This window comes from Bufo bufo, chromosome 8, assembly GCF_905171765.1.
Source record: "Bufo bufo chromosome 8, aBufBuf1.1, whole genome shotgun sequence".
Taxonomy (NCBI): Eukaryota; Metazoa; Chordata; class Amphibia; order Anura; family Bufonidae; genus Bufo; species Bufo bufo.
The window spans coordinates 100029175-100041745 of record NC_053396.1 but is presented as its reverse complement, the minus strand read 5'-3'; the positions used below and the strand labels follow the sequence as shown (position 1 = coordinate 100041745).

At 48.8% G+C, this 12571-nt stretch overlaps 1 protein-coding gene across 2 annotated transcripts in view; it reads right to left on the bottom strand.

Annotated features, from left to right (window-relative positions):
- Positions 1–12571, bottom strand: part of ATRX (ATRX chromatin remodeler) — a 255917-nt gene that overhangs the window by 92702 nt on the left and 150644 nt on the right. For both annotated transcript variants that reach the window (XM_040405241.1, XM_040405242.1), the window contains exon 17: positions 4446–4555. In XM_040405241.1, coding sequence (XP_040261175.1) covers positions 4446–4555 — 110 coding nt within the window. The remainder of the gene's footprint in view (positions 1–4445; positions 4556–12571) is intronic.

The window sequence follows — 12571 nt, the reverse complement described above, 5'->3', positions numbered from 1 at the left end:
TGATGAGGTAGGTGCAATGACCACGGCAATTGGAGGAGGCCTCAATATCTCGTCCGGTAAGGGAGAGAAAATGCCACATGGTACACCATAAAGTCAGACAGGAGCAACAGCTACAGCATCAGGAGATGGTGCAGGTACTCTACCTATGAAGGGACCAAGGTGGCAGCTTGGTGCCGACTAGAACCAGACAGAGGCAATTCTACGGCAATTGAAAGTGGCCTCTATATCTCGCCCGTAGGGAGAAATGTTGCCGCATGGAACACAATAAAGCCCGCCAGGGGTATTGGCTACAGCATCAGAGATGGTGTAGGTACTCTACCTATGAAAGGGAGCAAAAAAGTCTGGGAACAGACAGGAGCAATTGCTACGGCAATTGAAGGAGGCCCGTATATCCCGCCCGGAAGGGAGAAATAGTGCCGCATGGAACACCATAGAGCCAGCCAGAGGTATCGGCTACAGCATCAGGAGATGGTGTAGGTACTCTACCTATGAAAGGAGCAAAGTGGCTGGGAACAGACAGGTGCAATTGCCACAGCAATTGAAGGCGGCCTGTGTATCTCGCCCGGAAGGGAGAAATAGTGCCGCATGGAACACCATAGAGCCAGCCAGGAGTAATGGCTTCAGCATCTGGAGTAGGTGTAGGTACTCTACCTATGAAAAAGAGCAAGGCGGATGGAAACAGCCATATATAATTGCTTTTCCTTACCAACCAACAGGAGGCGCTTGCCAAGAACAGGGACCCCCTGTTATGAGGTAGAGTGGCGAACACCAGCACCAGGATGGGGACCCGGTGGAAACACTCTCAAATGTGTAGAGCATAGCCCCTGGTATAGGGGAACCAGGAAGGCTTGCCAGGTACAGCCTTTGGCAGTGGTGCAGGTACCCCCCTGTTAAGGAGAAGGCGTACGTACCAGAGACACCAAGTAGGTGACTCATTATGCTAAACACGGGGACGGCTGCCTTACCTGTGCGGTTGAATACCTGTGCAGTCAGGGGAGCGCCATCCGAAAATCCACTAGAGGGGATACCAACCCTGGGTAAGAGAGGTTCCTCCGTGCACGTTAGTCTTGACCTCCCAGAGGCTTCTGTATGGAGGAAGACCGCCTGATGCTCTGTTCCGAGGGAATCGGTGCAGAGGTGTCCCCCGAGGCAACGGATGGGGTGACAGGAAAGGATTCGTCACCAGCCTCAGGCCTGTCCTGGGGAGGAACCGAGGATGCCGAGAAGGGGTGGAATCCTGTTGAGACCACCCGAGGTTGTACTGTGAGCTACCCCTTGCCGGACCCGGTATCTGAGCATGCCTCATCTGCAGGGAGGACCCTGGGAGGGCATAGGTGGCCGCAATTGGATAGGTAGTGGTCCAGCGACTCCGCCAGGGATTGGGAGAGTCGGACAAGGTTCCCATGGCTTTGACAAAGAGGGAGACCATTCAGCAGGGACCTACACAAAAGGATTTGGTCAGGGGACACAATGGGGTCTGGGAAGAGGTACTGCACACAAGCAGGGACAGGCCGACCGCATGGCAGCCTTCGTAGACAGCGGACGCACGTGAAAAGACGTGGCGTTCCGAGGAGAGGCTGGGAGAGGAGACCCTCATAGAGCAGCCAGCAGAGGCTGTCATATCTGGACCCGGATGCCATGTTCCCCAAAGAGGTGCTGCAGCAGCTATAGAGGCTGCAGGAGAAAGGAAGCAATTGAGGAGGGGTGGGGGGGAACGACTTGAGTGATCCCTATGTACAGCTTTAGCTGCCTTCACACAGTACATAGGGGGCCGGGAATGGAGCGAGGGGGGCGGGACGAATCGCGGCCGACCGAGGGGCCTCCGGACCCACAAAACTAGGTGAGGAGGGTGGGGGGGGGGGGGGGGAGCGGCGCCTGGGGGTGGGCGGAACAGGGCAAACAGAGCACCTGGGAGCCGGGAACGGGCCATGGAAGATGAGGCCTAGTCCCTGCAAAAGCCGGGGACTAAAGTAGCGGGGAAGGCCCAGGAGAAGCGACGCCTGGACTGTGTGGCCAGGGAGGAGAGAAAAAACCAACCAAGGGGGAAGAGAAAGGTGGAGGAAGATGGAAGCTTCCCAGGACCCCCAGCTAAGGTGGATCCCACCCCCCTGGCCACAGGAGGGAATCTAACCCTGGGGCAGGGACACACTATACTCACCATCTGATGTCTTCGGGCGCCGCAGGGGCACCCCTTCGGCAGACTCAACACGGGAACCGTGGGAATGCCGGCAAGCAAGACTGGGTGACCGGCGATGGTACAGAAGTACGCGCCCGCAGGGGGGGGCAACTAAAGTGGAACACGATGGAGCCCCAGCCTGCAGCAGGTATAACGGTGGAGATCACCGAGACCTGCAGAAGAGAGAAAAAAATAATAAAAAATAAACAGCAGGACCTGCAAAAAAGCAGGACAGGTCTGCCTCCTACGGACACTAGACAAAAACTGAATAGCCTTGTGCCTGTGGAGAGGGTATAGCCCAACGGGGAGGAGCCAACACTTTTTGTGTCTAGTGCCTCCTAGTGGTAGTTGGACATATACCCATGGTGCTGTGTCCCCCAATGCCATGCACGAGAAATATCAAAATTACTTAATGTGGTGCAAAGCAAAACGATGCATAATTAAACGATGCATAATGCTTGCTGGGCCTCGAAAAGAGCAATAAAATGCTCAATTAAATCGTCTGCTGCATTGGACCAAAAACATCCAGTCTTTATCCAATATGTAAATGAGAGCACAGAGGGTGTTGCCCTAGCACCTAAGTCCACCCTAAGGGCTCATGCACACAATCGTAGTTTCTGTCCACATCCAATCTGCAAAAGATGCGGACAGCACACCATGTCACCGAAAAATAGGAGGGGGGGGGGGGGGGGGGGGAGTGTCCATTTTGCGGACAATAGGACATTTCTACAGAAGTTAAAGAAAAAAAAAAAAAAATAAATTGTAGCATTCACTCGGTCGGGATCTGTGTTTTGCAGACCACAAAACACTTACGGCCATGTGCATGAGCCCTAACTTTGTTGCTTACTGATGAAACCCCTCCTTCCCATGGTTGATTGACAGGGTCATGCTGTATGGCGTTCACCTAAGGGGTTAGGTCATGTGACACTTTTATAGAGCAGATAGTTACGGACGTGGCAATACCCAATATGTCTACTTTGTCAAATTTAAAGTTTTACACAATAATAGTATTTAAAAAAAAAAAAAAAAAAAAAAGCCATAGCTTTTCCATTTTTGACCAACTGTCTTAAGTAGCATCTCATTTTTTGCGGGATGAGGTGACTGTTTGATTGGTTCTATTGGGGGGGGGGGGGGGGGGCATATGCCTTTTTGATCGCTTGGTGTTGCAATTTTTGTGATGTAAGGTGACAAAAAAATTGCATTTTTTAGCACGGTTTTCTTTTTTACGGTGTTCAGTCATGTGATATTTTTATAGAGCTGGTTGTTACGGACACAGCGATACCTAATATGTATACTTTTTTTGATTTATTTCACTTTACCATAATAGCAGCATATTTGAAACCAAAAAATGATGTTTTAATGTCTCCATGTTCTGAGAGCTAAACTTTTTTTTTTTTTGCGATTTTCTTTTGTGGGGGCTCATTTTTTGCGGGATGAGGTGACGGTTTTATTGGTACCCTTTTGTGGGACATACACCTCTGATCGCTTGGTGTTGCACTTTTTGTGATGTAAGTAGACAAAAATGTCTTTTTGACACAGTTTTTTATTTTTTTTTATGGTGTTTATCCGACTGGGTGGATCATGTGATATATTTATAGAGCCGTTCATTACGGACGTGGTGATACCTAATGTGTGTTTATTCCTTTTTTTTTTCTAACTTTTATTATAAAATCAGGGGAAAGGGGCTTTAATTTTTTTACTTGAATTTTTTTTTTTTTATTAAAAACACTTTTTTGCCCTTTTTTTTAAAACTTTTTTTCTGTCCCACTCTGGGACTTCAACTTTTGAGGGTCTAATCCCCTCTGCAATGCACTACAATATAGCTGTATTGTTATGCATTGCCTGTTAGTGTATTACACTGGGTAATCTCCTTGGCCCCCGTAGAATGCAGGTCCCAATGCTTGTGCGAGGCATTGGGCTGCCTTGTCACCAAGCCGATACCGCCGGCGGTGGATACAGCAAGGGTCTGGCCATCAGGGACTGCCGGGACACTTTCCGCCATGACGTTACGTCATATGTCGGGAAGAGGTTAAGGGAACCTGACTGTTCCCTAGGATCTATCCAGGGAGATGAGCGCTGCTACAGGTAGGGGCTATTCAAACATTTCTGCATTTGTTTAAAACATGTAGCTTTTAGAAGGGAGGGGTGGACCATGCTGCCATCTTCTAAATACAAGTGTAACTCAAGTAGAGTTTAGAGGGTCTGTTCACAAAGTTGTAAAACGAACATGAGGAGGAAGGACGTCATGTGCCACAGGTTAGGCATATACCTGCAATGTCTTTCCAAGACCCATACAGTGAGCCAGAATACACCCAGAGCCTTTCTCTTTCTTGATTTTCTTCATAGATTCACAGCAACAATCCCACATAAACTGGACACCTAGAAGGAAAATTTACAAACTATTAATAGTATAACTACCGTTTGGTGAGAAGTTCTTTCCAAGAAAAATGTTGCGTGAAATATGCAAGACCCAATACTATATATCAGGGGGAGTCTAACAGACTTAACCACTTGCCATCTGGGCCATTTGCCCCCTTCCTGACCAGGCCAAATTTTGCAAAACTGACATATCTCACTTTATGTGGTAATAACTTTGGAACGCCTTTACTTATCCAAGTCATTCAGAGATTGTTTTCTCGTGACACATTGTACTTCATGATAGTCATAAATTTGAGTCAAAATATTTCACCTTTATTTATGAAAAAATCCCAAATTTACCCAAAAATTTGAAAAATTTGCAATTTTCTAAATTTCAATTTCTCTGCTTTCAAAACAGAAAGTGATACCTCATAAAATATTTATTATTTAACATTCCCCATATGTCTACTTTATGTTGGCATCATTTTGGAAATGTCATTTTATTTTTTTAGGACGTTAGAAGGCTTAGAAGTTTAGAAGCAATTCTTCAAATTTTTAAGAAAATTGCCAAAACCCACTTTTTAAGGACCAGTTCAGGTCTGAAGTCACTTTGTGGGGCCTACATAGTGGATACCCCCATAAATGACCCCATTGTAGAAACTACACCCCTCAAGGTATTCAAAACCGATTTTACAAACTTTTTTAACCCTTTAGGCGTTCCACAAGAATTAAAGGAAAATGGAGATCAAATTTTTAAATTTCACTTTTTTGGCAGATTTTCCATTTTAATCAATTTTTTTCTTTAACACATCGATGGTTAACAGCCAAACAAAACTCAATATTTATTACCCAGATTCTGCGGTTTACAGAAACACCCCACATGTGGTCATAAACTGCTGTATGGGCACACGGCAGGGCGCAGAAGAAAAGGAACTCCACATGGTTTTTAGATGCCATGTCCCATTTGAAGCCCCCTGATGCACCCTTACAGTAGAAACTCCCAGAAAGTGACCCCATTTTGGAAACTAGGGGATAAGGTGCCAGTTTTATTAGTACTATTTTTGGGTACATATGATTTTTTGATCATTCATTATAACACTTTATGGGGCAAGGTGACCAAAAAATTGGTTGTTTTAGCACAGTTTCTATTTATTTATTTTTACAGCGTTCACCTGAGGGGTTCAGTCAAGTGACATTTTTATAGAGCAGATTGTTACGGACGTGGCGATACCTAATATGTATACTTTGTCTTATTTATTAAAGTTTTACACAATAATAGCATTTTTGAAACAAAAAAAATTATGTTTTAATATGTCCATGTTCTGAGAGCTATAGTTTTTTTTATTTTTTGAGAGACTTTCTTATGTAGGGGCTCATTTTTTGTGGGATGAGGTGACGGTTTTATTGGTACTATTTTGTAGGACATACACGTTTTTGATCACTTGGTGTTGCACCTTTTGTGATGCAAGGTGACAAAAATTGCTTGTTTTGACACCGTTTTATATTTTTTACGGTGTTCATCCGAGGGGTTAGGTCATGTGATATTTTTATAGAGCTGGTTTTTACGGACGCGGCAATACCTAATATGTATACTTTTTTTATTTTTTCTATTTTTAACTTTTTTTTTTCATTCCTTACTTGGGGACTTTTTTTTTTACATGTGAAACTTTTTTATTTTTTTATTTTCAACCTTTTATTTTTTTTATTTTACACTTTTCGTCCCCCATAAGGTCATACAAGACCTCTGGGGGACATTTACTTCACTTTTTCTTTTTTTTTTTCACTGTTGATTTCTCCTGTAACTGGGGCTGACATAGTAGCCCCAGTTACAGGACAAATGCACCCCTATAGAGGCTGTAAAGCAGCAATCCAGCGCTGTACAGCCTCAGAGCAGGGCTGATCGAGGTCTCTGAGAGACCTCACACAGCCCCTGCACTCTCCGGTCACGGCGGTCACATGACCGCCGGGCCGGAACAGGAAGCGCATAGCGCTTCCTTCTCTGCATACACAGCGCTCGGTGAGCGCTGTGTCTGCAGCGATCCGGAAGGCAGGGACACCTGGGAACTGTCCCTGCCTTGTCTTAGGGTTGCCCTGCTGTCACTGACAGCGGGCAACCCGATCAGCAGCTGCACGATTAGCGTGCAGCTGCTATTTCTGAAAGGACGTTTTAAAACGTGCTTTCAGAAATAGAGGTCCACCCATAGGACGTTTATATCCTATGGGCGGACGTAAAGCGGTTAAAGGTGTTGTCTCACTTCAGAAAATGACAATCATGTAGAGAAAGGCACTTACTAATGTATTGTTATTATCCATATCGCTTCCTTTGCTGGTTTGATCCATTTCATTATACACTTATCGTTTCAGTTAAGACCACCCTGCAATCCAGCAGCGGTCGTGCTTGAACACTATAGGAAAAAATGTTGGCCTATGTGTGCTCCAATGGTCCCAGCCACCAGCTGTTTTCCTATAATGTTCAAGCATGACCACCACTAATGTACTGCAGGATGGACGTAACAATGGAAACGAGCAGTGTATAATGTGATGAAAAAATTGATCTAGTGAGCAAAGCAGGAAATATGAACAATCACAATATATTAGTAAGTGACTTGTATTACCTCTTTCTACATGATTACCACTGGCTGAAGTGAGACAGCCCTTTAATGCCCTAACAGGTTTAGTTTTCATCTCTCAATCTTTTTTTATCTACCCAACTATGCACTCCAAAGACATACTGATCGGGAACTTGAGTCACTTCAGCAAGTGGCATTAATACTGTAGAGAAAGTATATGTATTGTCCTTCTCCATATTGTCACCTTTGCTGGCTGGATTCATTTTTCCATAGTAGGTGCCTTGTATTAACTTTCTCTACATGAAAAAACAAGATTTTTGTGAACTCACCTATAAAATTTCTTTCTCGCTTGATTCATTGGGGGACACAGGACCGTGGGTATAGCTTGCTGCTGCCACTAAGAGGCGACACTAGGCTGAAAACTGTAAGCTCCTACCCTGCAGGCTATACCCCCTCCAGCCTGGAGAGAGCATCTCAGTTTGTGCTCCAGCAGTAGGAGAGACCAGAATAAAGTGAAAATCAACAGAAAACAGCCATGAGACCGAAGCAAACACAAGGTCCCAACTGGCAGAACAGAGACCCCACGTGCCTTACAACTATATGTGGGTGGGTGCTGTGTCCCCCAATGAATCAAGCGAGAAAGAGATTTTACAGGTGAGTTCACAAAAATCTCATTTTCTCACTCATATCATTGGGGGACACAGGACCGTGGGACGTCCTAAAGCAGTCTCCGGGGTGGGAAACAAATACTCCCAAACCAACTCTCTATGGAAGTCACTGTACTGCGGCCTGCAGAACCCTGCGGCCGAGAGAAGCAACCGCCGAGGCCAAGGAATGCAAGTCGCTGCTTTACACAACTAAGACGCCGAAGCGTGGTGGAGGTGTGCCCAAGAAGCCCCGACCGCTCTGATAGAGTGAGCCGTGATCCCGGGCGGAGGAACCTTGTCCCTGGAACGATAAGCCTCGGCAATGGCTGAGCGAATCCACCGAGCAATAGTCACCTTTGAAGCCGCCAAACCTTTACGAGGCCTTCCGAGATGACGAACAGAGCGTTAGTGCGTCTGAAGGGAGCCACCACAGACAGATCTTCACAGCCCGTACTACGTCCAGACGATGGAGAGAGACCTCCCGTGGATGTGAAGGCTGAGGGCAAAACGAGGGCAAAACAATGTCCTCGTTCACATGAAAGGCAGAAACAACCTTTGGTAAGAAAGATGGCACTGGACGAAGAACTACCTTGTCTTGGTGAAACACCAAAAAGGATTCCTTGTAGGAGAGAGCTGCCAGCTCCGAAACCCGTCGAATAGAAGTAATGGCCACTAAAAAGGCCACTTTCCAGGAAAGTTCACTCAAAGGTTCAAACGGCGCTGCCTGGAGCGAACAGAGAACCAGGATTAGGTCCGAAGAGTGCAATGGAGGCAGATATGGGGGTACGGTGTGAGCTACTCCTTGCAAGAAAGTCTTGACCGTAACCTAGGACGGCTAGAGTACGTTGGAAAAAAATGGACGAGGCCGAGACCTGCCCTTTGAGGGAACTGAGAGCCATGCCCAGGTCCTATCCTGACTGAAGGAACGCTAGAACCGTAGGAGGGGAAAAACGCCTGGGAGGAAGAGCCCGTTCCTCGCAGAATCGCAAGAAGGATTTCCAGGTGTGGTAGTAAACCCTAGAAGAGGAAGGTTTCCTGGCCCTAATCATGGTTCGATTGACCGCATCAGAAAACCTCTACGTTTCAGCAGAAAGGTTTCAACAGCTACGCCGTTAAACGTAGCGTATCTAAATTCTGATGGAAGACTGGGCCCTGGGAGAGCAGATTGGTTCTGAGTGTCAGAGGCCACGGAGCATCTCCTAGCAGAAGAATGAGTTCTGAGTATCAAACTCGTCGAGGCCAGTCTGGGGCGATCAGGATTGACTTGATGCCTTCCTTCCTGATTCTGCGTAGGATCCGAGGAAGAATTGGTAACTGTGGGAACACGTAAAGGAACGCGAAGCTGTTGCGCGAGAGAGGAAGCACGGGAGCTTGTGATTGAACCTGGACACCATCAGGTCCACTTCCGGACGTCCCCACCTGAGGCAGATGGCCTCGAACACCTCCGGATGGAGGGACCACTCCCCCGGGTCCACTGTTGTCCGGCTAAGAAAGTCTGCCGTCCAGTTGTCCACTCCCGGGATGAAGACTGACGAAATCATAGGAACATGGGACTCTGCCCACTGTAAAATCTTTGCGGACTCCTGCATCACTGCGAGACGGTGAGTCCCTCCTTGGTGGTTGATGTAGGCCACAGCTGTGGCATTGTCCGATTGTATCTTGATCGGACGACCCTGCAGAAGTAGAGTCCAATGGATAAGGGAGAGATAAATGGCCCGAAGTTCCAATATGTTGATGGGAAGTTTGGACTCCGATGGAGACCAAACGCCCTGGACCGTCCGTGTGGCGAGAACTCCGCCCCAACCGCGAAGGCTGGCGTCGGTTGTAATGATCGTCCATATCACTGGAAGGATTTCCCCGCCAACAGATGCGCAGACTCTGTCCACTGACTGAGGGCTGTAAGCGTTTGGAGGGACAGTCTGATCCGGCGATCCAGAGAAACCGGGGATTTGTCCCAAGATGACAAAATGGCTCGTTGAAAATACCTCATGTGAAATTGAGCGAAGGGAATGGCTTCGAAGGAGGCCACCATCATGCCCAGCACCTGCATGCAATCGCGGATAGACGTATTGCGGCGTTGGAGTAATATGCGTATAGATCTCTGAATGTCCACGCTCTTGTCCGGTGGCAGGCGTACTACGGCTGCACCTGAGTCTAGTCTCATGCCCAGAAACCTGATTTGTGTGGTGGGAGACAAGCAGGATTTCCGTCGATTGACTATCCAACCGAAGTGGGACAGAGTGCTCAAAGTGATCTGAAGACTCTCCTCGCATTGGAAGACTGTAGACGCTTTGATCAAGATGTCGTCTAGATACGGGAGGAGAGTAATGATCTGGAGCGCAGGACACCCAGGAGGGGGGCAAGTACCTTTGTGAACACTCTCGGAGCTGTCGCTAGACCGAATAGCAGGGCGACGTACTGGTAGTGACATGAATGAATGGCAAAACGATGAGCGGATGCGATGGGAACGTGTAAGTAAGCATCTTGGATATCCATCGACGCCATGAGCTCCCCCTGCACCAATGAGGCAATCACGGAGCGGAGTGACTCCATCCTGAATCGTTGAATGAGGAGGAAGCGGTTCACCATCTTGAGGTCCAGCACGGGGCGGACATTGCCTTTCCTTTTTGGGTACTACGAAAAGGTTTGAATAGAAACCCCTAACGCTCTCTTGTAAGGGGACCGGAATTATCACCCCGTATGAGGAGGGTCTGAACTGCTTGGAAGAAAGCAGCCGCCTGAACTGGATCCTTGGGCGGCTGGGAGAGGAAAAAACGGTTGTATCCTGATGTCACTACCTCTCGTGCCCAAGCGTCCGAAATATGAGTTTGCCACATTTCCTGAAAAAGGAGACGGCCGCACCTTCATGCTGAGGGGTGTTTCCCGGGAGCGGAACGAGGCTGTTGTGCTCATGGACACCATGCTGGCTGGGGTTTGAAGGATGGGCCCTTTCGTTGGTCCTGATTGGGTGGTCTGGCTGCAAGTGGGGCCGCCGGACGAGTGCCCGCAAACCTACGAAAGGACTGGTAACAGGAAGATGTGACCCTAGGACGAAAGGAACGTTTCGCCTTGGGTTGCGGTAAATGGGTGCTTTCTCCCCCTGTTGCTTCTGAAATAATGTCATCTAGTCGGGTACCAAAGATCCAAGACCCGGCAAAGGGAAGTCTTGAAAGAGAACGTTTGGAGGATGAATCCACGACCAGACTAAGTGATAGCTCTCGGCGGATAGATACCATGAGAGCCGAGGAGCGGGCGACCATCGTCCCGCGTCCAAAGCCGCTTCGCAGAGGTACTTTCCTGCCTGGGAAATTTGTACCGCCAAGGACTGGAGTTCCGCCGGAGGAAGATTGGTCGCAAGGTCTTGGTTCAAACGGAGGGACCACTCCGAAACTGCCTTGGCTACCCATGCCGATGCGAAGATCGGGCGTAAGGCTGAACCACTGGCTGCAAAGACCGACTTAGATAGCGAGTCAATGCGCCGATCCACTGGGTCCTGGAGAGAGGAGCCATCTGCCACCGGAATAGTCGTATTTTTTGCGAGACGAGCAACCGGTGGGTCTACCTTCGGAGGCGAGGCCCATTTTTCCACACAATCAGTTGGAAAGGGGTAGAGCAGGTCTAACCGCTTTGGAACAATGAAGCATAAACCTTCACTGGTCCCAAGCTTTTGCGACGACAACGGAAAAATCGTCATGTACGGGGAAGGACTTAGGGGGTCTACCTTGCACGCAAAAACGACACCCCCTGGTGGCTGGTGGAGGGGAGTTCCTCCTGAACTTGCAAAAGTATCCCTGATAGCTGAAATCAGACTATCCACCATAGACGCAATCTGGGAAGACTGCTCCTGCTCCATCTCTGTATCAGAGTTCGCAATCTCACCATCTGATAGTGATAGTGAGTCACCTAAAATGGAGGAAGTCTGAGACCGGGAACCAGGAGGGGGGGGATGCAGAGGCGTCAGAAGAGGAAGGGCGACCTGATCTGGGACGCTTGCTAGGAAGCCTGCTTCTGGTTTGTGCGCCTTGCGAAGGCGAGGGCTGCACTGGGGGTGATTTCTCTACGAAACGACCCAGCAATGCAAGGGTGGAATGGGAGACTTTGGAGAGGTCTTCTACTGCCCGGGACAGGGACCTTGCCCAGTCAGGTTCTCCACAGCCAAAGGGGTCTTGCACTCCTGTGGGTTGTGGAAATATGGATGGATGGCTTTGTAGGGCTGCATGACATGCAGAGCATAGTGAGAGTGACTGGCCATGAGGGAATTTTACAGAACATGAGGTGCAGGCATAATAGGTGGTCCTGCAGGGTGCCTGGGGAGGGGTTTTGGCCGGGTCAGACATTGTGTGGCCTCTCTATGCTGGAGGGGGTAGCAATCTCCTACCAGTATAAGTCCCAGGTCCTGTGTCCTTGTGGCAACGGAGCGGAGTGTCGCGGCGCGAAAATAGGCTCCGCCTCCCCGCGCAGATCGGGCAGTGAATATGGCCAGAAAAGGAAAAAAGCCACGCACGCCCACCCCGCTCCGGCGCTCGCATGTCGGGAGCCGCCATGAGCCGGGAGGGTTAATATGGGGACCGGACTGCCACTCATACTGTGCCGAACTAATACGCCTGAGGAGCGGTGTTGTGAAGAGGAGGACCCGCAAGAGGGAGAGCCTTGATAGATGAAGCTCTTTCCTCCTTAGCGCTGCCACCGCGATGCTGAAGGCATTAACCCCCGCAGTGATGTGCCGCCGCTGAGGATCGCAGGGGAGGTATTCAGTGTACCCAGGAGGGAGGGAGATCGCTACCCCAGAAGACGGGTACGGTGCTTGGGGAGAGGAGCAG